Here is a 26,898-nt window from a genome sequence, read left to right as displayed (position 1 = left end):
GACATTTGACTCACACAGGGTTAAAAATAGGGCTGGATGATTTCACCTAAAATCAACATTTCACCTCGATTACGATTATTGAACGATTATTTAGTTTTTGAATGTTGTTTTTTTGTAGTTGTTTTTTTTGCCCTCATGTTTCATTGATGTAAATAGACAAATAATGTGCTCAACTATTAAAGCTGGGTTTATTTACTCACAGATTTCACAATAATGTTCATTAATAAGGTACGGTTGATGTGCAGACACTGCGGAACAAATGATTTTCACCTGCACACTGTGTGAGCACGGTAAAACACGCTTTGCTAGCTTCCTCTCCTCATTCATCAAAGGACATCTACGTGACAGGTGCTATTATAAAAACACCTGTAAACTGTAAGAGCATGAACGAATGAGAGAGTGAGTGGCAGAAAGTGACAGTGAAAGTGAGCGAGTAATAAGTTGTTAATCTGGCGGTAAATGTGCAGTGTGGGTCACAGTGTGTCCGTTAATAAAGTCTGTCTGTTGTTTCCACAACTGCGCTAGCTAACATCTCCCTGTGCATTAGACCCTGGTCTGAAGGCTGCGCAGGACGGGGCGGAGTCACGTGACTACACGCGCAGTGTTTCAAGGGAAAAGTACATGAACACACAATATTAACAGGATTAAATAACCGAAATAACCGACATGGGAAAATTATGTCGTTAGATTCATAGCGATTTACTGCACAAAACCAGTAAATCGCTATGAATCACCATCCAAAGACAGCCCCCCTACACACTTTGGTTTACTTCATGATCACTTGTTGGAAGCAACACTGCTGACAGAGTAAACTGTCTTTCCATTTTTCTGGAGGCAATGTGTCATTCCCATCACATGACTGAGACAAAGGTCTTCAATTATTCTCGTGGTTTGACAGCAACTTCCTGAAGCTCTCTGCCAGACCGCTAATGTTTACGTTTTGGACAGGAAACTGTGGGTGGAGACACATAATGAATGCTGAAGCTTCCATAGAATTCCAAGAATTGCTGGTCATGACTGAACATTCAAGAAATGAAGAAAGATCAAGAAGGCCATACATCTGACGCCAAAGACCATCTGAGCAGAGACAGCTGAGGACTGCGGCTTACTTTTGCTTCTGAACAATCAATCATGATTTCAGTTATATGGATTAAACGAAGCCTCGATGCATTTTAGTAATTGATTGAATCGATGAATCGTTTCAGTCCTAGATAAAACGCGTCAGTAAACACTGGAGTTCAGGAGGTAGACGACCCCGCAAATCCCCCCCAGAGAACGGTAAGACAGGACTTCCTTCAGAAGGACCTGGAGGTGAGTGAGCTCTGTAAAACAAAGCTAAATTCAGGTAATACTCTGTTTAGCATTCCCATCAGTCATCACACTCAAATCATATTCATAAACACCTTAACTGTCCTGCAACACTCATGGGTACTGTGGTAACAGCAAGAAGAGTTTTAATATTACAGCAAACAGTAGTTGAGCAGCCACACACTTCAAGTAGTTTCCTACAACAGCAGGACGTAGTAACTGGAGTTTGTCACTGTCACAGTGTCCGCCTCTCTGTCTCCCTCTTCAGCCACAGCTCCATTTCCCAGGCCAGATCCTAACACTCCCATCTGCCCTGCAATTACCTCATCCCCTTCACCTGAGCTTCCCCGCCCATCATCCCACCTGCACCTCATTCCCTCATTAGCCACTGTCTATATTTACTGACCCACTAACTCTGTTCCTTTGCCAGTTTGTCAAAGTTGCAATGTTGCTCATGTCCTACTTTCAAGCCTCTGTATACACTGTGTCCTGCTATCTGGGATCTGTACTGGATCCCGCCTGCCTGCGTACCTGTACCTGCCTGTAACTGTATATATCACTTCTGCAATAAACCATTCAACTGTCACATCCTGCCTCGACTGTGTGCGTCGGGGTTCTTCCCATGCTGCCCGAAATCACCCCCTTGACACTTAACAGTCTTAATGTATGTCAACTAGTCAACACACAGGGCCCACTTTTCTTGACTGTGAAACCACCAGTGCAAACAGACCTCCTGCTTTCCTGACTTTAAAATTCTCTTTGTAGTATTTTGGTGGGAGGACAGGAACAAACAGGTGGGAAGTTTATTCAAATGAGGCAGCACAAAGTGAGTTGTTTCTAGGGCAACATCAGAAATAAGGCAATAACACTGAGCACATGTATCAGGCCTTATTGCAGCAGCCCAGGTTCCAATCCGGCTCTGGCCCTTTGCTGCATGTCATCCCCTCTCTCTCCCCCTGCCTTCCTTGTCTTTCTCTACTGTGACTATGAAAAAAGGCGGAAATGCCCAAAAATAACATTTAAATAAATAAGGCAATAATGCTTAAAAGGTAAATAAATGTTTTAAACACCGTCTAACCAGCAGATGAATTTAAATTGACAACAAAGCGTGTATAAAGTGCCTGAAGCAGGATTTATGTTGATTTCAGCTGGTAAGCCAGTCTGCGCTGATCTATAAATGAGTGAGTTATTCGAACAGTATCTACTGTCTACAGCTGCTTTATGCTGAATGAGAAGCTTCTCCTTCAGCTCATGAAATCCCTGCAGCCATCTGAAGGCAGCAGACACATATGTTGATAAATCTGTTACATCCGATTTAGGAAGTGCTGCGCTGGAGCAGAGCGCCATCACACAAGGCTGTCCTCTGTGTGTGTGTGTGTGTGTGTGTGTGTGTGTGTGTGTGTGTGTAGCTTCTTTAAAGTACATGCAAATGACACCTCGCTGCTACATGTAAACACATCAGACTGGTCCACTATTCTGCTGGTGTGAGAGACTTTGGATTACGGGAACTCATTAATCCCCTGCGTGACAGCCTCCTTTCCAACTTAAAAAAGTCAATCGTTCTTCTTTTAAAAAAAATGTTATTATGAAGCATATATGATATTTATAATATACTTCTTACTGAAATAGCGTTGGATTCATGCGATCATGTAAACGGCTATGCAAAACAATTTCAGTTATTTGTTTCCATCATGTCTGTACTAATTGTACATTTAACAGTTAAAAACCCCACACCATCTGCCTCTGGCTGCACTGGCTCTGTGGTGCTGTGTGTTCATGTGCCGTGCTGCACCATACAAACTAAATTATAATTTCCTGCAGAAGCTGATTCTTCATTTGTTTTCAAGCTCCACTGTGATTGGCTCAGCTGTTTTATGGCTATGAGACCAGTGATGTGAGTGTATTTACTTTTCACCACATCACTCTGATGCAGACTGGAATGTCTTTTTGTTTTTACATTCAAAGCTTCTATTGAGGTTTTCAAGTGAAGCTTCTGTCGTCATATTTTATGAAAATCCTTAATTTGAATAATTTGAAAAGTGATTCATCTTCTCTAATGAATACAACTCATCAGTTTTGTCACTATAAATACATCTAGTAGGCAGCAGGCTAATGTGAAAATCCCAAGAGTCAGGCGCAGAAGCTCGTGTGACCCGACACTCACTCGTGCAAAGGACGGTGCTGTAACCTAACTAGACTGTAGCTCCTTTCTAGTCTCCCGACCACTCAAGGTGCTTTACACCACATACCACATACATGCAGACATGCAGACTAGTGGATCCAGGGATCAAACCACTGACCCGATTAGTGGACCACCACCTCCTGAGCCACAGCTGCCCCAGAAGTGAATATATGGACATGCAAATACTGTTTTTTTTTTTTTTTTTAAAAGCTGTGCAGCATTCAATAGTTGTTTTGGAATTTCAAAGTCGATGTTATGAATAAAGCTTCAAACTATTCGGTACAGCCCTACACTGACATACACACACCTTCAGCCAGCCTGTTTGCCCTTCCTGTTGTTGCACAAACATGAGCTGGTGGAGACACCAACATAGTCTTTGTTCCCAAGAACTACAACTTTGCATTTGTTGTAGGGCTTGCATGATTAGATAGGGCCCACTGTCTCTTACTGGGCATCAAAAACAGCAGATAGACATCTGTCTGTTTTCCTGTGTTGCTATGAATCCGTAGCCAAACAAACCAACCTGTCAGTTAAACACCTATTAACCTCCGAATCAGCGTGCAAAGTATTTGAATAAAATCTGCCTGTGCTGGCTGAGGGAAATCACCTGCTGTGATGTCACTGATTGGGGTGTGACCAACAGTGCAGGCTGCCTAGTTTCAACTGACAGAGCTGTTTGCTGCCTCGTGTGAGTCGCTGTTCATTTAGCCTTTAAATGAAACAGATGTGAGGAAACATCCTTTTCCTGCCAGTTGGTAAATGGTCTGTACTTACACAGAGGCTAATGAGCCACCTGCTGATAAAAACAGAAATTAATATTCACACACAACCAAGGACCGAACGGCCGCTCTACCTCCTGAGCCACAGCCACCCCAATAGGTAAGGGGTCCCTCAAGACTTGCCTCTAAATCATTTACTTTTAGCATATATCTTGGACATCTATTAACCTAAGACCCAGGATCAGGTCTCCCGGTTCACAATAACCGAAGAGCTGACTAAAACTACTCTACAACTCGGTATCGGCAAAGGGAACAACAAGGAAACATGTCTGTCTGAAAAAAGCTGTGCCAGGTCAAAGAGAGACTACTGAAGAGAATAAGACATATTACAGTGAGAGTGGCAGTTAAAACTACAGGCCTTGATACGCCAACCTGACAATTGCTGGGCACCACTGGGTCAAGTCGGTGCTTGTGGTCATCTAGCCATCAGCGTTGCAATGACTTCACTGCAACCTGACATGAGGCCGGGCACCAGTGAAACTGATATGTCAACTGATTTGATCAGACTAATTCTTTAATTGATCAACAGGAAATGATGAGCAAAACTACCAAGCATCCCTAAAATGGTTTAACAACGCTGAACGTGGAATGTTTATCCAAGCATGTATATGCCACGTCTTACATAATGCATATTCACTCAAAGATTAAAATATGTCTGCTGACATTTCTGCGGCGTGTACATGACACTTGAATAAAGGGCCCTTAACTAAAGTGTGTAAGCAATGTGGGAAGCAAAACTACATTCTATCAACACCTGTACGACAACATTCTATTATGCTGAAGGGAGATGACAAACCGCATATCTTCCAACTTCTTGTCGTAACATTTATCTATTGACTAATGATGACGTTTGCCTGGCTATACTGTTCCGCTGATATTTGCACACACCTACCAGTTTTCATTATTCTAATCAAAGGTCATATAAATTTTATTTCAGTGTTTTTTTGTGTTTAATTTGAATCTTTATGTATTTTTTATTTTATTCCTAACTGTGACCCACTTTGTAAACACTTCTTTGATATAAGTACTTTAAACTCCTTACAGATTACCTTTCTGACATGGTACAGGTGCATGTTTGAGTATTAATTTAAATTTGGCTTTAAATTTTGACCCTATTCAAAAGATCTGCATTTGATGACATGGCTGTTCTTTTCATTGAGACTCCTGAGGAGCAGAGGTCTTCATATGAAAACTCTTTGATTAAGTCTATATCCATTTATGGCTAACTGTGGGCAAATATCTGTCGTTCTGTTTACACAGTCAGCAAAGTCAGCAATTTAAGTGGAAGGTTTTACTGTAAGTGGAGTCATACAGCTAGGTGATCTGTAAATAATAAGAGACATTGTTGTTCCTTTACTAGTGTCTCCACAGTTTGGACCGTGTCACAACAAATGAGAGAGTAAGAAAAAGCAAAGAAGCATGACACACATTGACCCACGCATTAATTGCTAAGTCTCCTACTGGCTTTTATTTAGTTGGAAAGGAAAAGGAGCAAACAAAGTAAAGGCAGCTTCTCTGCTGGAGACAAATACCTGACCTGCTGCATTCCTCATACAGCATTTTTGATTTTTTACTGTCACACACACTGTTCCCTCACTGCGTGTGTGTGGTAGTGGTGGTGGTGCATTAGGTCACTCTCTGAGAAGCATTATCAACCAAGTGAGAGCAACAATAATTCTTCTGTTTATGTAAAAAATAATTGTTATTGTTTTGGCAATGTAAACATCTGTCTCCCATGGTAATAAAGCCACAATGAAATTGAAAAGGAAAAAAAATAGGAGACAGAACCTCAGTAGAAAGGGCCAGACTAAAGCCTGAAGGCACAGACACTACTAAGCCCCATCTAAACACACACACACACACACACACACACACACACACACACGATTGATAGAACAATATTGTAGGCTTTCTCCTCTCCCCAAAATATGAGACCAACCCTGCCCATTACTGCAGTGTTACCCATAATCTGATTCCAAAACAATATAATTCCATGTAAATGCTACATTGTATTGTTAGATAGTCATGGTTAATCTATGAATGTTTATGGCAACATCATCAAAAATTAAAAGCATAGTCTAAACCAAAAATATTCTGTAAACTGTCCTGATACAACAGCTCTGAGACAAGCACTCACTTGGACACATATGCTCAGAAACACTTTGGTACGCAAAGATTTGATTTTGTGTTATGTTGCGCATTACTCTGAACACTGCAAATACGGGTTCATTGAAACAATTTGTTATTGAAATATAACATCTGTTATAGAGAATACACACTACAAATTGAGCATCATGCAGTCCACCACGGACCTATAAGGTAGAGGATACCTACTGTATTTGTCTTTCCACGTGGCCTACAGTCTGCCAGTACAAGTTGGTGCATGTGTGCTTTTTGTGAACTGTTTATAGAGTAAAATGCAATTAGGTGAGATTATTTACATGTAGGCCTGTGTGTATCTGTGTTATTCTGTGGGAACCAGAGTTTTAACCTTCAGAGTGAGAACATGTTTTTGGTGTGAAGTCATTCTAGCCCGTCTCCACGTTTTCAAGGAGCTGTTTAAGAATCAGGTGTAAAACATTCCAATGAGGTTATAGTGTGGGTTGAAGTTATGGTTAGGTTTAGGTTTAGGGGCCAGGTAATGAATTCCATTAAGATACAAATATTAGGAGGTGTGTGTTTTTGTTACATCAGTTGTATATTTATGCACTGTGGCAGCAAAAAGCTAGAAAATGTATATTCATAATATCAATAAAGATTTTTATTTCATAAGTTTAAAGAACCAGCGTCTTGTTATAACTGTTGGGGCTCAGTTTATTGATATGAAGGCAGTTCTTGCCTGGCAGACACGGAAGACAATAAATATCTAAAATAAAATAGAAACTTCTGCCTGCCCCCTGCCCCCACCCCCAGTGTTGCAAAGAGCCAATGAACAATACAATAGTTACATGCTACATTTATACCATGACATAATTACTGTAGCAATATCCACATCTGAGCTATTTCATGTACAGAACTAAGTTACTGTATAGGGCAGGGCAATGTCATCTGAAATCATCATCATCGTCACATTTCTCTCACTAAGGATGAATAAAAAAGTGTGATTGCAGTGGAACTCTTATTAATTCTTTGGACTGAAAAATAAACAGAAAATCATGGATTATGATAATGGGCGAGAGGCAGGGTACACCCTGGACCAGTCACCGGGCTGACGCAGAGACATTTTTTTTTTATCATGATTCAGTATTATTCATTTAATATAATATTTATGAATATATTTGAAATCATTTATGAATTTAATGCTTGTTAAATGTAGGAATTCTAAGTAAAAATGGGCTCTGCTTCACATAGCTTGTGATCAGAATGCATCACAGTATAAATAGATGAACAGCACATGGTTTCTGTTATCTCATTCCATCTGCAGGATGTTTTCTGGTGTGGAGTGATTGGCAAATGCCTGTGAGGCAGACTGCTGCATCTGGAATGTGCTCTGCTAAAGTGTGTGTGGTTTTCTGACATTACTTTGTCTTAGCCACGCATTCACCATGAACTCAAACTCATTGTCTGGCAAGGATGTGTTTCAGGTGCTGGAACAAATTGTTAGCGCGCTCTAAGCCGCAAGAATTTTCTTACAGTGTTTAAAGCTAAAGATTTTGTTTTGTATTGGTTAATTAAATCCAATGTGCCCACACAACTGATATCATTTTATAAAAGCTTGTCCTCATCTGGAACCATGGCCCCTGCTGCAAGTTCTCCAACTTTTTGAAAAAACTGTATGAAAACCGTTCTAGTCAGAAGTCCAGATGTTGAGTTTCATTCATAGAAATAGACCAGTCTTTAGTCTTTTTGCTAGTTGATGTCTAAAACATTATGCATTTATGCTTGCCAAAATGTACAGTTTGTAAAAGTAAAATAATCTGTGTATTAAAGACAATGGCTGAATCAGGACAATATTTTCCTATTTCTCCATACTTAATCTACGCTTTGTTTCACAGCAAGGTTTCTGACAAGGATTTTGTCAGTTACTTGCCATGTCTTCTGCTTGTGAGTATTTATTATGGCTGGGTTAATTTACTTTGGATTATATGTTTGCCCTTTCCATATTCTTCGAGGGGAACATCTGTCCAGTTTCTTTCTTTTTCTTTATGTATTTTCTTTGTTGTCCATTTTGGATGATGAGATGAGTGAAGTGTAACCTTGGAAAGTGACGTGCTGTATCATGACAGTAACTACCTAAACATTTAGGCAAGGAGTCATCTTAAGAGGCTGATCCCCTGAGCTTATTTTGCATAAGGGACAACTTAAGTTTGAAACTGAAGTTAGTTTTTGCAATGGGGCACTGGCACTTAACGTTTACAAGTTTAGATCATGTGAGTGAAAACAAAGTCAGTCACTACAGCACTTAAGTGTTGAGCTGATTTACCTGACTTCTTCAGTGACCGGCTGGCTGTCTTACTTGATTGTATGTTGTGACCGTTCACGACATAGCACACTATTATAGACCAAGGCACAAAAATGACTGAAATTAGAGACTTATGTTCTAGTAAGGATGGTTAGGTACACTCCTGAACTAAAATACTACAAATGTAGCTCATTTAGTAAAAGACTGAGACAATGGATGGCCAACAAAATATAATTAGGATATTATCATGTCATTACCTTCCTCGGTTTGTCTGTTCCCGTGTGTGTGTGTGTGTGTGTGTGTGTGTGTGTGAGAACCAGTGACCTCACTCTTTAGTGCCCTCCATCTGGAGCCCAATAGGCTGCCATATGGCTGAGTCCAGTGCAGGTCTACAATGAACTTGTGTACAGAGGAGAGACAGAGCAGGAACGACATGAAATAAAGAGCACACTTGCTGTGAGGGTGTGCTTTTAACCCTTACTACTTACTACAACTGGAAAATACAAATTCAGACATCCCGTTAAGAGATCAAATTGTATTTTTCTCCCCGCTGGTTTTTATATTTTTATAAAGATCTAAAAATGTAATTTCACTGTGATCTTTAATCAAGCCAAACCTTGACCATGGCAAGGGCAAAGTATATACCTTGTTTAATCATTTGGACACCGCTCTCCACAAATCAAAGGCTTAATCATACTTAAGCATATGGTATTTTACTGTACGTCACTTAAATGAAGGCTGCTGAGTTTGAAAGTGTGTTTTTGACAACCGAGTGTTTTCTCTTTGGTTCACCGAGCAGACAAATCCACTATGCACTAAAGCAGCAGGGTCAGGAATTACTGCCCTCCAGTCTACAAATCTAATTAGATGGCAGTTTATCATCAATAAACAAGCCACATAAGAGTTCTAATTTGCTTGTGGTTTGACTGTCTCAATCTAAATGCACTTATAACAAAATGGTGTCAAAGACAAAGTATCTCAGTGATTTAGGTCAAAGAAAGCCACAAATGGCCTTCAGCGTGAACACAAGCTCTTGCAACTGTAGCCGATTTTATTGGGCATTCTGGGCAATTTTTCTGACATTTTACAGGCAAAACAAAGAATCTATTAACTGAGAAAATAATCGACAGATTAACCTGTAGATTAGAAAATAATTGTTAGTTGCAGCCATATCAGGTATTTTTCTTTACTCAGAATGTATTATTAACACTCTTGCTGCCTTAAAACCTGCCGGATCAAACACTCTGCAGGTGGTCCATGTTCTGAGCTGTCAGCGCATGACTCTGGCAAGATGAGAGGAGGTGGTGTTTTTTATATTGGTGATGCTTGGTGCTCAGACGCAGTCAAGATGGACTGTTTCCCAAATGTCAGACTGTTTAATGGAAAGATGAAACCATATTATCATGTGGTTGCTGCCGTTTCTATTCACCGCGGATGCAAATTCAAAAAATGCCGTGAGGAATATTCTTGTTGTGTACATGTCTCTATATACTGTATGTATATAAATAACTGTATATATTGATTTATTTTATTTTCTATGTTACAATATTTTAATATAGGCCTGCACTTCACAATATGTTGTCTGTGTAGCATGAGGGAACTACAAATGTGCAGCCTTGTGCTGTATAATGACTAATAAACAACCTTTATTGTTGATGTAATTGTTATTTTTCAAAGTGTTATCTAAAGTTTTTATTTAAAAGACACCTTAGTTTATAAATGTCTATATTGTACTTAGAAGCATGATTATTCGCAGGTGGGTAGTAACAAGTTACTCAGTTACATGTACTTAAGTCACTTTGTTGAGTAAATTGTACTTGTAGTTTTAATACTTTTTCGGAAAAAAAACATTACTTGTATTCATTAGGATACATTAATTGGGCTACTTTTATTTATTTATATATTATTATTATTCTTTTATGTATTCATGCACATTTCCTTAGGAGGCAGGTGGTCAACTGGTCCCAGATCTGCTGGCGCTCTGTTGTGCTATCGTAGCCATGCCTCCACATGACTCTGTTCAAAGCAGTATTATGGCTGAAGCTTTCAAGTAGCGTTAGCAGCTAATATTTACACACAAATTAACGCACAGCGTGCAGTGCACAGTGCAGGGGGCTCCGGTTCTGAATGCTGGTCTTAGGTCAGTACATCAGAGAAGTGATAATGAGCTGATAGAGTGCAATAATCGTGTCTGTTGTGTTAGTGTTAATAAGTTTAATAGACAGTATATAACTGCTGCTACTGACATAATGTGTGCATTGACTGAACACAGATTGTCTTCCTCAGGTAAAAGTGAGGAAGTGAACTCACCTGTTTTTAATAGGTAATTAATGATGAAACATCACAGCATTTTCTCCTTATTACACTAAATGCGTCATCTGATATGAGACATTTTCAGACAGATGAGAGACTGATTTGGCCTTCTTCATGTGATGGGAGAAACTAGGAGGTGGGGGGCTCACACCTGATCTGTGGCTGTCTGTAAGGGGAACTGGGACTTGGGACATCTCTACTGGTCTTTGTAACATGTTGACACTCTTTATATTTACTTTTTGGCATAACAGACACGCTATTTTTCATATCACAATATAATATAGGGGACCACAAGCAAAGCATGCAATTAAAAAATCTTAACTTATTCATAGTTTTAACATGATGTCACATTCCAAAGAAAACGCTCCCTTGGAGGGCAAGAAAGACGTTATTTTCCGCTGCCCGCCAACCAGGTAGCAAGTGGTACACATACTTTTGCGTTGCCAAAATGCTGGATGGTTGTTGTTCTTTCGGATGCACGAATCGACATAACATAACACAACACAACATAAACATTACCACAGTCGAGCGCTGGCAGGGACCTGGCGGTATTTAAGGTGCTGTTTATGGATCGCAAGTGCCCAACACTTGCAGTTTGTGTCAATATCTATCTTCTTCTTGGGTTGAGAGCTGATCCAAATAAAATTTAACAGCTTTTGTGGCGTCTCTACAAGGGAGTCCGGTGTGAGCTGCTATCTTGGTCTGTTGCTTTGCCCTCCAGGTCACTGCGCACGTCATGTGACGTGTGTGTACACTGTATAATATTAATGTAATCACAGCAGAATATTGTCCAAGTGTACATGTGGCAGGTTTTCTAATGAGGGGATGATGACTCGTATAATAAGTAAATAATTCTAGTACTATCCACTTTAAATAAAAGATAGCACTGAGCCGGTGTTCCACGCGAAGAAGAATCAATCAATCAATTTTTTTCAGTAAATACTAAAATTCTTTCCTGCTTTTCCAGCCAGAGCCATGTGCACATTCTGTGCCAGCAGTGCCGAAGCTCTTCAGACAACATTTACTTCCTTCCTTATGTCACAAGTCTTGCCTATAGCAATTTGTTCCAATTGGACTCATTTGAGCTCATTAGCTGAATTACTGTGATGACAGGGTCTCAATACAGAGCTGCAACAGAACACCTCTTCCTCTCCTGCTCTCTGATTTTCTGTCTCTTTCTCTCCTTCCTTCCATCCCTGCATTTTGCTGCTTGTGTATAAATTTTTGATTTCCTCCTCCTCTCATCATTACACAGATATTTTCAGCCGTGTATAGCTAGCTCTCCGTTATAACTCAGAGAATTTAGTCAGAAGACCAGGGGAGCTTTGCCACTCACAGCTGGAACATTTAGAAGTGCATTCCTACACACATTTACAGACACAAGCACGTCAGCAACTGTGCCAGCGTTCTATGTGTTTATTTGTGTATGTCTGTGTGTTGGTGTTATTTCTGGAAAGTCATTTCTGTGTTACCCTCCGGCAGGAGGAAGATAAACCCCTCCTTTTCTTCATCCACCCGCCTTCCCTTCTCTTCCTCCGCCTGCTCTTTCCCAATCTCTCTTTCTCAATCTTTCATTTCCTTTGCTCTCCCTCTATCCCCCCCCCCCTCTCTGTCAATTTCCCCTCACAGACAAATACACACACACACATCCCCCCCCACACACACACCAAGCTTTGGGTTACAGGTATTGTATGTCAGCTTCTCTTTTATCAGCATCTGTACCTGTTAGCAGAAGGGTGCAAAAAGAATCTGGCTCACTTGCTGAAAACTGTGCAGATTAAATACCAGCTGCATCATGGATTACGTCACCAAACATTACAGCATTAGTTTTTTAAGTATACAAAATTCATCTTTAGCCTTACTTATTTTACTTTCTTGACATCATAAATAACTGAATAAAATGTATGTCTGCATGATAACCATGTTTTTGTTCACTACCACTGTACTCATAATTTCATTTCAAAAGTATTTAATGTAAAGCCACTTTTGCCACTCAGGTCAAGAGTGAAGTTCACAGAGAGCAGACACATCCACTATGCTTAGCTAACGCAGCAGAGTCAGAGAAGACTCTTATAAAGTATTTTTTAATATCATTTTAATCAGTCAGCCGGGATAGGCTCCATCCCCCGGCGACCCTGTATGCAGGATAAGCGGTTGACGATAAATGGATTTTAATCAAATGCGCCTCTGACTAAAGATTTTCAGACCCTAGGCCTGAAAAGCTCCTTCTCCCAGCAGTCCAAAGGTCTTGTACCAAGTGAGGTGTAAACACCACCAAATCTCCAGGGCAACAAGGTTCCAGTCTGGGGAGAGTCAGTTAATGTTGCATTCCATTTACCTCGGAAGTCTGAAGTCGGAGCTGGGAATGACATCACACCTGAGTTGACCACGTTCCAGTTACGTCGTTAAGTCGGAAAATGTTGCACCATGTTAGCTATTGTTAAATTGTTAGGGTTTATAAAAACGAATTAGGGGAGAGAGCAGTTCTCAGAGTCCGACTTAAGGGGGCATTCCTGTTTGAAATTTCCGACTGGGAACTCAAAAATTCCAATTTCCCAGAACAACTAGAACGCACCATAAGAGGACAGCTAGATGCACGGCTAACTGAGCTAACTAGCGAGCAAAATTCATCTTTGTTTGCTTTTTGTTAATAGTTTTAACATGTGTGAATATGTGAACAATTCCTTTGTCTCTCACACAGCTCTTTCTGATGTACGTATATTTACCACTTTACACATAATCATAATGTGTTGTCTAAAAGTAGCTGGGAATATGATAAAAGCATGTAGAAATGCAGAAAATGGTTTTCAAATACGTTTTTAGGAACCCGAGGCTTTACTGCACCCCACCCACTTCTCAATCCAATGTTATGCTTGAGCTAAGGATCAGATATCTTAAGGACCACTTCACTCTATTATCCAAAAATGTTAAATTTCACACTGTGCCAACTCGCACCTGAAAGCAATGAGTTTCCCATAATGTTCCATTATTTACTGTATAAATGTTCCAGCTGGTCGCGGGCTAGATAGTCAGTAGAAAATATCAGATCAAACTCACGATTTACAATGAATGTAACATTAGGCCTGTGCCTAAATGGTGTGGGTTTTTACTGGGCTATGTTTTCTAAAGCCCTTCTCATGTCAGCGGGCGTGCTAAAAATCTTTTACTGGAATAAACTGTTGGGGAAACACTGAATATTACAGTAATATGGAGCTGTCACCACAACCACTATAGAACTCCTGCAGAACTGTTACCATGGCTACCACTGAAACACTAATACAGGATGAGACTGTTAGCTGGGTACCACTGCAGTACTGATGCAGATAATCAAATACACACACACACACACACACACACACACACAAAGTGGTGGCTGTGAGTGGAGCTGATTTGATTGATGATGTCTTTTAGAGTAAGATAATCCCTCTCAGTGGCTAATGGCTTACAACACCAGATGGGCTGCTATCACCCTCTCTCTCTCACTCTCTCTTAGTCTCTATCTCTCACACACACACACACACACACACACACACACACACACACAAAGACCACCCCAAGTAAAGGTCATAGAAAATGAAGGGAAAGTAATATGATTTTAAGGATAGAGAGAGAGAGAGAAAGGGGCACACATAGAAAGACAGAAAATCTGCAGTTTAGTAAGCAAAATGAAGGCCGAGAGGTTAATGATGTTGTGGGCATTCACAAAGCATTTATAACCGAAGGATCAACACAAACACTATGACATCCTGGTGCAGTGCAGTATTATAACAGTGTTACAATGTTGCAAAGACTACTATGAATAATTTAAAGAGGCAATTTCATTGAAATAAATGTCTGTTAGGTCCCAATCAATCGCTGGTCCACTGATGATGGTACAGAGATATTTATTTGCAGGATTACAGACTGGGTGTCTGTGGCAATAGTCCTGGAAAAATGTTGTATTAATCTACTGCTAATGCACTGTGAACATTTCCTACTGCTGCAGCTTCACATTAAAAGCATTTAACGGGCAAAACACAAGTTGACTTTTCTTATGAAGTAGTCATAGGAAATGCAGTGTGTTTGTCTGTATGATCAGCACCAGCATTGGGCAAGTTACTCAGATATTGTAATAAATTATTAGTTACCTATTATTATTCAAAAAAGTATTAATATTACATTACTTGTTACTGGGTGATAAGTAGATAAGTAACTAATGAACGACAATGTTCTTTGCATCTTAGACTGTGACACAATAATGGCATAATACAACTCCCAGCTGTGGTAAGAACCCCTCTCTCCCTCCTCCTCCATTCTTCCTATAGCTTTTTGACTAACAGCTGACTTGAACAACATAAGGTCTTGTGCTGCTCATGTCAAGGATGGTGCGTTCACTAATGCAGCGTTACATGGATTAGTAAGTGTAATATTATTACTGTTTGGGTAATAGCAATAGCCTTACACTACTAGTTACTGGGAAAAGTATTATTATTACAGTAACGTATTACTGTCCAACAGTGATTGCCACTGGCCGCTATCCATGTGTCATTTGGGCATTTTCTGAAATATTGCAGGGAGTAATGGAAGAGTCAGGGGCAGCCACAGGTAGCTGTAAGATCAAGAGTTACAGGCGACAGGCTGCACACCAAGGTACCCAACTCTTATTTTATTAAATTTATTAAAACGACACTAGATCAGTTTGTTTTCCTGTAGTATTAAACTTGCTGTTACCACCAGAAACTACAGGTGTCGCCAAATCACCGAGGAATGAAAAAATGATTTCCACAGAGCTGAAACTAGGAACACCTGATAAATTCCAAAGAAAAAGTATCTGTTCCTGCATGAACCTCCCAAGACCAAGTGAGAACACACTGCTGCGTTGATTCTATCAGAGGCTTCAGCTGTGTGAGTCTCTCCATTCACGTGGATGTGGTGTATAAACAGGATTACACTTCAGGGCCGAAAGATGAAGTGATTGGGTGAGTAGACTTTTAGTTGGCAAACTCATGGCCTAATCCTTACTAATGAGGTGCACGCTAGCTTCTACAGCACAATGGAGATTAAATTACGCCATTGTTCCTAATGCATCTGGTGTGTGTGTGTGTGTGTGTGTGTGTGTTTAAGATTTTACTGTGTTGGATTTGGACATTTCTCCATGTTTTGGCTGTTGAACTCGCAGCATAAAATAAATGACACTGCTGAACAGGATGTTGAGTTCCTGTAGTTCTCTCTGTCTTAAACATCTCGCTTTCCTGAGCAGTCTTCCTCTCCTTCTCCTCCGTCTCCCAGACCACTGAGTTAGGCTAATCTGATTAAACTAGCAGCTGTCTGTGATTCTGAACAACAATAGCAGCAATAACAATTAGTGATTCTGCTAGATATGGAATCGTTACCAAATCTTTGCACCAACTCAAAGTATTTCTGATAATAACAGGGACAGCTAGTATTACTTTCTAGAGGTAAAATATAATACTGTTTCCCAGTAGAGAGTCATAGAGCTATGCCAAGTTGTTATACAGCTGTTAATCATTTCAAAGTACCCATTCAGGTATGCTGAAATACCAGCATTACTGGCAACGAAATTAAAATCACTGACCAATGCAGGTAATACTGAAATCAGCCCACCTCCCCTAGACAAATCCATCCAGTCCAAATGGGGCTTTAGCCTAACATTTATTTTGGTTATGACACAGATTCTGTACTGAAAGAAACTTTAGTTTTGACCAAATCTAAGACTGGCACAGTTTATCTGTGACTCCACCACTATCATTCATCCATGCTCACCACTCCTGCCTCCTGCCATTACCAGCCACGGTGTCCCCTATGTCTCAGAATTATCTTTGACTTTTATCTCAACATCCACCTGCAAGTCTGTGTCCGCTCTTGGGTCTGCTAAAACTAAAACTATTCAGAAAGATTCCTTTCCTCATTATATAAACTGCCAGACCATCAGTAATCAACATTAATGTCAAGAATATAATTTTTCCATAGAGTATGTCTGTGGTGTTCCCAAAGGGAGTTGCGATACTTTCGGATTCTCTTTACCTGTTTATCTTAAACAAAGAGTGTTTGCTGGATAAGAGCAATCCACTTCCTCCAACGTTTCATTAGTTACAAGACTAGTTAGAAGTGTCATAAGGTTGCTACAGCTCAAAACAGGATGTATTTTCACAGAAAATGTTATAATAATGTATATAATGTTATAAAAATACTGGCCTATAGGATAAGCTACAAGTACAAAGATGTGTAAGTGTTTTACTCTGTGATAAGCACAACTCTAAATGCACATTTGACTTTTGAAGGATATGCGAGGCTTCTTTGTGCAACATGATGACAGATCACATCCAATGAACCCTGTAGACTGTTTAGAGACCAGACTCTCTTGCTTTCCCTGGTGAATGTATCAACACACAATACTATCAATAAATAATTACTTTACAATTTAATAGCAGCTAGCTTAGGTCATATGCCTGTTGTTATAAATATTGAATGATTTTTGCTGCTGCTTAAGTGCTCTGAAACTCGTTCCCCACAGAAATCAAATCATTAATGTTTTCTATCTCAGATCAAGAATGAGCTACCAAGCTCAATTTTAAGCCAACACAAACAAGAAAACAAAGTTTTCACAATAATGGAAAGTTTCGATATCCACAGTTTTGTGACAACTGAGCAAACTCCTGCTGATGAAGACAGTGTAACAAATCTAACAGAATAAGGATGTATCCCTCGAATCTGGATCGCCTTCTCCAGCCCTAGATATAGCAAACTCTGAAGCGATGGGTTCGCAATGTTTAACAGCGTCTCTGTCACATCTCTCTTTGCCTATCTAGACAGCAGTGTCTAATGAGGTAGACATCCAGAAAAAAAATCACAACACAGCCTACCCAGAGGGAGAACTGCATGAAAACAGTTTAAGAAAAAAGCGAGCAGGCAGAGAATCATCAGGTGGTGTGTGTATGAAGAATAAAGCATGTTTGATGTGGAGAACAAAGGCCTTCCCTGCAGCTGTGCACAGCCCCTGGCTCACACACCAGCAGACATGGCTTGGAAGCAATGAAGGACAGCCCACAGGTAGAGCAGTCTAGCACAGAGAAGAGTCTATTTTCATCCAAAGCTCTTCTGTGGGTTCCAGTGAGTGGTGAAGAGAAACAGGTGCAAGGATTCAGACCATTTCTAAAACTTTCTCTTTTCTTCTCTAAGTTACATTTTCTCTCTGTATCCCTCAGTCTGTGCCCTACTCGTCTTACCTTTCTTGCTTATGATAATGCGGAGCAGCGGATTGGCTGACGAGACAGCTTTGTGGAAGTTGTCGTCGTTGTTGATTGGAAGAAGGTCTCCGTGGACGTCGGCGTATCCCAGCAGCACGTCAACCCCGGGGATGTGGTGGATGGTTTGGAGGAGGTGGTAGAACTCCTGGAAGCCACCCGGGCCGTTCCTCCTTAGAGCAAAGCGACGGTATTCTGCCTCAAACTGAAGAAGACAACGAACACACACATTAACCAGTGTTTCCCCCTCAGATATTACACGGTTTAGGATGCGACAGGATCAACTTGGGACAAGCTAGATGACTATAACTGTTTATATGTCCAGTTGGCCATATACTATCAAGTGGTACCACTAATTCTTGACCAACAAGGCCCAGCAGGTCAGAGTGAACCAGCCATTATCTGAGTCTAAAGTCATTAACGCAGGTGTTCATTCTGTTTACATTATATACAAATGATTGTACAGGCAGTCATCCCAGCACTTTTTCTAATGATACTGCCACGCTCTTGGATACAGACACTGACATTTCCAGTTATAGTTTGGAGGATACAATGAATGATGCCCATCATCTCATTGTAAATACTAAGAAAGGTAAGGTAGATTTTTGAACCAGTATATCTGGAGCCACTACTGGAGCACTTGTATTAACAGAGATATGTTTTGGCTTTACGTCATGTTGTCCATCTTTAGACACAGCCTATGGTTCATTCTTACAAATAATTGGGTGGACTTATTGACTGTAATATGTAGTCTTGGAATGTGAATTCTGTATGCACTAGGATCCAACGGCGACTCTACTTCTAACATATACAGTATGTTAAATTAAAATCACAAATAAACAGACTGGTCCACATAGCAATAGAAGTGATGGGGGTGAGGGAGCATCCCTCATTCCAACTGCTCTTTTAGAGGACTACAGTAACTGGCTAGGAAAATAATCACCGACCCCTACCATGTCCTGTGTGTAAAATACAAACTGTCTGCTCCCATCAGGTACATACGCTACAGGGTTTCAATTACATAGAGGAAAATATACCTGAATTAGGGGTGTGACGCACCATGAGATCGCGCGAGATTAAATTTTGACAATATTTCTTGCCAGGTAAAAAGCTGTCTTGAGAGACTCACGCAAATGATATTTTTCACATGCTGTCAAGCCACACATCAATTTTAAATTTTCTGGTGCAATCATCACCTGCCACCTGAAATTTGTGTTCTTTACATAAATTTAAAAAGAAATCACAAACATCATAAACTGGTGCAGAAAAATTCATCAGAATGCAGGACATAAAGTGTTCAATGCTCAAAATTTTCCTATCTTTCAGCATTAAAGATTTCTTAAAAATATTGTTAAAGTCTTGTCTCGTTCTTGTGAACCCAATCTCGTCTTGTCTCGTGTGTCGTCACACCCCTAACCTGAATAGGTATTAAAAACTTAAAAATTTAATTATATTACATTTCTTATTGTTTAAATGTTAAGGGCAAATGTTAAGTAAATATAATATATTTAAAGTCAACGTTTCCCCTACCATTATACGGAGCGGCCTGTCCCTCCAAAACGACCCCCCGCCCCGTAGTATCTATGCTAATAAACTATGCTAATGCTCTGAAACTGTATGGTCAGGTAGCTAATGCATTTGTTGTTTGTGTTGTGTTTTTTGTAACCAGCTCTTACGTTGGTTTTGGGATTTCGAATAAATCTAAAATCATCAATTCACGTGTCAGACCATCTACCCACTTTCACTTTGTGTTCAGCAGCATGTGGAGGCTGTCAAGTCGCCCGCTCTGCGACACTAGTAGTTCTGGGGGGTTCCACCAACCCCCCTAAAAAAAAATCCTAGAGGAAACACTGAAAGTGGTAATTTTATCATGTACACAGGAATACAGCATTAATCCGGAAAATATATATATTTTTTTCTTTTACATACCTGCTGCATTTGTTTTTTCAGTGATGTCTGAGGTGGCTGATGTGTTTTGTTCTATGTTTAGTCACGGCACACCATTCACTTAAAACGGGTTTGTGAATGTTGTCATAAACACCTGTGTTAAAATTGACTTCACAATGTTAACAAAAGTAAAACATAATTAGTGTATTGCATTTTGTATTGAATATTCGAATGCCCTCAGAATTGAAAGGGTTCTTCCTTGGCCCATGCTACATACATCTTTCTGAAGGAAATAGTAGATTTTCTATAATCCTGCTGACCGACAGACAGACAAACAAATGGCAACGAAAAATTCAACAGCAACATCTCCTTCTATAGTCACTGCCCACTACAATAGAGGTGAATAAATAATCCACAGACTGACTCTTTTTTTAAGGGACTACTTTCTACTGAAGAAATAAACTGCCCAGGGTTAAGTCCATTTACCATAATTTTACTGAGGGAAGAAATCTCAGAGAGGGATATCTACTGATCCTGGACAAATAAACTACAGCATGAGGTTGCTGGCAAACCCCAGAACCTCCTCGAGCCCACATGTCGAAGTGCACAGCAAGACACTGAATCTCAAACCACAGCATGTTTGAGTGGGGAAAAACAAAGCAGCTTTGGAAATTAGTGTCTAAAAAAAGAAATAGTGTCTACCAAATAAATGTAATGCATGCAATGTAATAAATAAATCTCACCAGTATTGATCAGGAGTACAGTTCAGACAAATAGTCTGTTGTCAATTTAAAGTTACTAGATCTCATCCACCTGTTTCTCTATCAAAATGATACTAGGTACTATAATAGGTACTTTACTGATAGGAAAGGTAACACACATGTTTGGAAATACTGTCAGGTTGCAACTAGGGCTCCACCGCCCCTTACGCACATCCACACACATAAAAATCTGGAACCCAAAGATAGCGCGTAGCCTAACGGCAGTTGTGCCCCACGCTTTCGGGGTGAGGACAGGTTCAGTGCGTCCATTTTGGTTCCTAGCCCTTGCTTTAAGGATAATTTGGGTATTTTTAAACCTGGGCCCTATTTGCACATATTCTGGGGGCAAAATGTTAGATGGCGTCAGATGGCTGCCGTGAACCAGCTGCAGCGACTGCAATGTATTCCCACGGGGTGTGTAAATATCATTGGCATTTATAGGTTTTGAGACTGCTTTTAACATTATTGGTCCCTGATTCCATGATCATGCCCCCGCATCTTTACAAATTTTTTTGTCATATGAATAACTTAAATATAAAAAATATCACCAGTTATCCATGTTCAAATATACAATTAACAATCATAATCTTCTCCATTTGGGAACTTTAAGTCCATCCTCTATTAACAAAACAAACCCCCTCCTACTTCAACTTGTATGCGACGCTAAAACTGACGTTTAAATGCTTAATCTGCGTGGTGGAAGATAAACAGGCATCCCGGCATGGCTAAGGATGGTAAAACTCTCTAGATCTATCTACATTCCGGCAAGGTGATATATCTGAAACTGCAGGTGTACTTATTCCAATGCTGTTACGAAGAACCAGTCAATTTGAGCCTATAATTATTATACATATACATACTCGCTGCAGTATGCTTTTTCAGTATGTTTTTCAGTACAGCATTTACAGTACAGAGAAGAAACATGATGTAGGTGAGCTTTGTCGCATTGCTCATCTGGAAATAATTATGGTGGAATACTTGACAGTGACATCAGGGTCTGAGGCATACATGTGCCACATCTCACTTTTAAAAATTTTAAAGTGATATTAAAGAACAATGAAAACAATGAATAACCATGCGTCAGTTTAAAATGTTATCATTGACGCATTGTCAGCGTTGACGTCATCAATTACGTCGTCTAGGCTTCTCGCGGCAGCCTTACGGCCCTGTACAACTGATAATTTGGTCAGTAGTACAGTATGCATAGGTTGCAATGTGTCCATCTGTAAAGAAGAACATTATAGTAATGGCCGGATGATGTGGTTCACACACAAGCCCAGTGAGTTGCTGTTCTGCCATGGCGTACTCTCTAGAAACATCTGAGTACACCACTACACCGTCATTATATATCTGCCCTTTTCAGTGTCACCAAAACTTAAAATCCATGTTCATGTGTACATCAGAAAGTCATCAGTCATTTTTTACATACTGTTTGTTAATTGTCAGAAACACATCTATTGTTCTCTGGAGCTCCACATACAGTCTACAATTTACAGGATACTGTGTGGTGCACAGTATTCCACTATTTCACAAGCCTAATCATTGATCCATTATTGCACCATGCTCTTTCAAAATAGGTACAGCTTCCTTTAAAGGTATATTCTGGATATTTAATTCACACAGTTCCATTTCTAAACTTCTTCACTCTACATGACTGAAGTCTCTCTGGACTACCCAACCTCCTCATCCAGAGACTCTGGATGGTGGGATGTACCAACATCATAATAAGACGTTAGTGCAGAGACATTCCTATAATTGTTTTGGCAAGGTGTGATTGTACCAAGACAAGAAACATGTTATTTTGGGTGGAGAGATGCATACTGGTAATTAAAACACTGGAAATGCTTCCGTCTAGTTAAATGGATTATTATAGGTAAAAGGCAGGTTTATGTAATTATGTAAAAGGCTTAACAGGACTATTACCAAAATGGTTGGTTTGCATTACTGTGCACAAGTGAATAGAGCCATTATTAAAGCTACAATGGTACAGTGGCAACCCGTGTCAGATTATCATGAAAACACAGCCTGATGGGAAAGCAAATTAAGGCATCCACCAATCAGAATCAAGGATCATGAAAAGTGATCATGTGACGTGTATGCGCTCACAAGTGCCTTCTCTTCTGCTCCCCTGCAACACTATTAGCCTACAAATGGAGTCCGCCAACATCAACAAATGACCGGGACCCACCACAACACAGGTCCAGCACAACGTCCAAAGTCAACGCTAACATTACTGTGGAAAATGTTGTGATATTGTGGTTTTAGCTGGCTAATGTTAGCTTGCTTGCTAATGCAGACAAATGCTAGCTAGATAACTAATTCATTCAGACCCTGTTGGTAGATTGGTTGGCTTGCCGTTTGCAACCCTAGCAAATTACTATCTGAGTGCATAAAGAAAGTGGGGCAACGGTCCAGCTCCCTCAATGGCTGTCTTACAAGCTGGGTTTGTTTAGCTGTAATCCCAGCTCTCTTCTGACTGGGTGGTCGGAAGAAGCAGTGGGCAGTGATCATCTTAAGGTATGCTGCACTTAAATCCGGGGCTGAGCCACGGACAGTCCCGTCCCAATTTGACCCCTGTGTATAACTAAAGTCCTTCAAGGCAAGTCCTGCCACTTGGGAGCCATCTTGGTAACGCCTCCGGGCAGTTATTACGGACAAACAAGACCAGGCCCCTGTCTGGATAGTTAGAGAGAGAGCCACAACTGATTCACTGGTCACTGGGACATAAAAACTGTATGAAGAGAATCAGCAGTAAAATCTGATAAAAATCGCTAAAAAAGTTTGGATGGCTTTGCCAAAAATTTTTTTCAGATCGGTTATACTTCTACTGCTCATGTGTCACTACTACCGCGCATGCGTAGTAGACCCTTACATCAGTGGAACCACACAATTGGCTGAAATATGTTTCCCACCTCGGCTGTTGAAAGCAGACGATTGGCTTTCTAGTGAGACGGGCAGGACAACCGCCATCTTGGCCATTTAGGGTTTTCCCTATAGAGTTGCGGATTGGGGATTCTTGAAGTGGCGTGTCTCCTCTGTAAATGTCTCTGGTATAACGATTGCTTTCTACTAGCCAAGAGCGATGCAAGGCAGGGGTGACCAACTACGTAGTTAACTGCAACCCAAGCAGTGGCTTTGCTGCGTGGCGTGGGTCTGGCGTTCGCTGCTTTGTGGGAGTTTACTGATGGGTTGATTTGCAAATGGCAAACTAGTCAGTATCATGGAGCCAGTGGTTCAAATAAAACATAGGAACATTACAGATAGTAACGTTATTTCCAGCATTCAGAGTTCAGTCTATCACTCAGTCAGTGTATGTCACTTCACTGTTTTGGCTCATGCCTACAGAGTTCGAGTCAGAGCAACAGGATGCTGACTGCAGTCCAGTGACATTAATAACAAGGGTTTTCTGAAAGTTTAAAGAACCTTTGAATAAGGAGTCTCTTTCATCTTTTATTTACACCTTAGAAATGACAAATGTGTTATTAACCTATATTAAAATTCAGATTCAAACATTCTAATTGCCTAAAAATGATTACAAAGGACAGGGCAAAGTTTGAACTCCTGCATACTTGCTGACCATTTCTGCATACAGGCAGATTTTATTTTTTCCAGCTATTGCAATTAAACCGCAGCACTGGAGAAATCTAACGCTGCATCTATTATCACTCTTTAGCAGTAGTGGAAAAGTCATTAAAATGTGCAACTCAAACATTTAAGCAGGCCTGCTCTTTGTGAAGAACGCTTCCTTCCACTGTGGTACATTATTAATGTATTAATCTGGAATAAGCATTTTAACGCTGTAGCTGTTTACCTCACAATGCTGGCATATAAATCGTAACAAAGGGGAAATCATGTTAAAGCACATATTTGCTTTATCTGATTGAGACTCTAACTCCAGGGCACATCTCTCAAGCAACGAAAATATTAGTACTGAGAGTAGGCCTATGTCACAATGTATTCACAATACTGACGGCATTTTATCTTTTTCTATTGTGATTTAAGTGTATGTTTCCTTGATTTTATATGAAATATAAATATATAAAACTATTTTGATGTCAACATCAAACATCAATTTATCTGTCACCCATCCAACAAAGTGTCCATTCATTTCAAAGTAATGAATACTGTCCTTACTAAGTTAAATCAATTAGTTGAAAATGTGTCTTTTAAAATAGAAATACTCTGCTACTGTTCTTTCAAAACAGGCAACAGTGCGTATGTATTTACAAAGTACAGTCTGACCGTAACACCTGCTGTAGCAGGAGCTACGTCAACACCGCTATAGCCTACTGATACTAACACTAAAAGTAATACTACACTACAGTATCTCAGTAACACAGCCTAACGGGACAAGTAATTGTATGAAACTGAAGCGACACAGAGACACTGGAACAGAGCGATGGAGAGATTCCGGAGGCTGGACACCACATTCGGTGTTTTGACACGGAGGACGGAATACATTAATCGGAGCGACGGCTCGGTGAACAGCAGGCGCACCCAGGCCGCCTGTCAGCTGCCCCCCCCCCGCTCGCTTTTCATTTCTACTGTATATTTTTCCTGAATTACACGTGTCGAACGGTGAAACGTACGAGTCGGCTTGTTTGTCGGAGAGCAAAAAGAAGAGACACCACGTATAGTATCGAGACGACAGCGCAAGGTTATTTGTGTTGTCGCTGCACCGGCAGAGTAGCAGCATCAACCAGACCCTAAATATTGTCACTGCCACTGTAACGAACAACCAGACATCCCCATTAGCCCACCACTCACTTTGCTCTTGACCTCCACCACGTTGTCGGTGAGTTTTAACGGCGTCCGGTGCTGCTGCTGTCTTGACATCCTCGGTTGGTTTGTTGGCTGAGGCACTGCGGATAAAACCATCCACCGGAATTATGGTGGTTGTTTCCACTTCTGTCCTCGAGTAAAAGAAAATAATTCAGTGAGAGCCTGCGATAAAGGCTGTTAATTCTCTGTTTTCCTCCGACACTCCGGTTTATTAAAAATAGCCAGTTCTCTCGCCCCCGTGTTTGTGGCTCGTGCCGTGCTGTGTCAGAGCGCACTTGGCTTACGACAAAAACACAGCGCTCGCGACAGGTGGAGTCCGGTAAATCCAGTATGGGATGTGAGGCGCCAGTGTAACCCGTCCTCCTCCTGCAACCTGACGAGACTGGAGGACACAACAGAGGAGGCGGGACATGACGCTGGATTAACATAACAACACAACTCTTGCTGTAATGTATGCTCTTAATGCTGAGAGTGCTAAACTAGCTTACTAATACGCCGCTGTTGTGCTACTCATGCACATTTTCCTACAAGCAACACTTTTGCTGCTGTCACAACTGTACTTCTACTGGAAAGCTACTTCATATTTAATACATATCATGATATCATTGCCATCGTTATGCTGCATGTTGCAAGGCCGTCCTAAGCCTTTTTGAAGTCCCAAGTAGAAACTGACCACCATACCCATAAGTGAACAAAACAGCCACCCACCAAATTTCTGTTCTCATATTTTAAGAAAGAGTAGGATAATATTTACTTTAGTTAAATTCCTTTCAAGTAAAAGTACTTTTACTTAAGTATAAGTAAGTACTTATGTATAAATGTTTATAGCCTACATGTAAAAAGTAGACAGTTAAATTGTACTGCATGAACATTGTGTTACATTTTTAAAAGGGGTCTATAAAGAAAAAATGTTATATGATGATGCAAATGTTGAATGCTAGAACTATTAAATTTTAGAAGGCTACAAAGTAAAGTGCATTTATACTGTCAATGTACACACTATTGGAAGTAGCCTACATCATGCCACCGAGCCTTCATGTCCAAACCCACAATTATTTCTTCTCTACATTTGCAACTACAGCTACATATATGCTACAACCACCTTCACTACAATTAAGCAGAAAAGAGGACAAAACTCAGACAATGAACCAAAAATTACAGACTAAAGAAAATAACTATGGATGCCGCAACAACAAGCAATCTTACTGCTAGGGTGCACCAAATGTTCGACCACCGAATT

At 40.4% G+C, this 26,898-nt stretch overlaps 1 protein-coding gene across 1 annotated transcript in view; it reads right to left on the bottom strand.

Moving 5' to 3' along the window:
* pard6a (par-6 family cell polarity regulator alpha) overlaps positions 1-25,939 on the bottom strand; it is a 40,797-nt gene extending 14,858 nt beyond the window's left edge. Inside the window, exons 1-2 of the mRNA XM_038706222.1 lie at positions 25,644-25,939; positions 18,211-18,433 (exon numbers count right to left, since the gene is read on the bottom strand). Coding sequence (XP_038562150.1) covers positions 18,211-18,433; positions 25,644-25,754 — 334 coding nt within the window. The 5' untranslated portion in view covers positions 25,755-25,939. The remainder of the gene's footprint in view (positions 1-18,210; positions 18,434-25,643) is intronic.
* Between the last annotated feature and the right edge of the window lie 959 nt (positions 25,940-26,898).

This window comes from Micropterus salmoides, unplaced genomic scaffold (assembly GCF_014851395.1).
Source record: "Micropterus salmoides isolate LMB-PRFRI ecotype aquatic unplaced genomic scaffold, ASM1485139v1 Ms_hic_scaffold_8, whole genome shotgun sequence".
Taxonomy (NCBI): domain Eukaryota; kingdom Metazoa; phylum Chordata; class Actinopteri; order Centrarchiformes; family Centrarchidae; genus Micropterus; species Micropterus salmoides.
The sequence above is the reverse complement of the archived record's forward strand: the minus strand, read 5'-3'. Positions and strand labels throughout refer to the sequence as shown.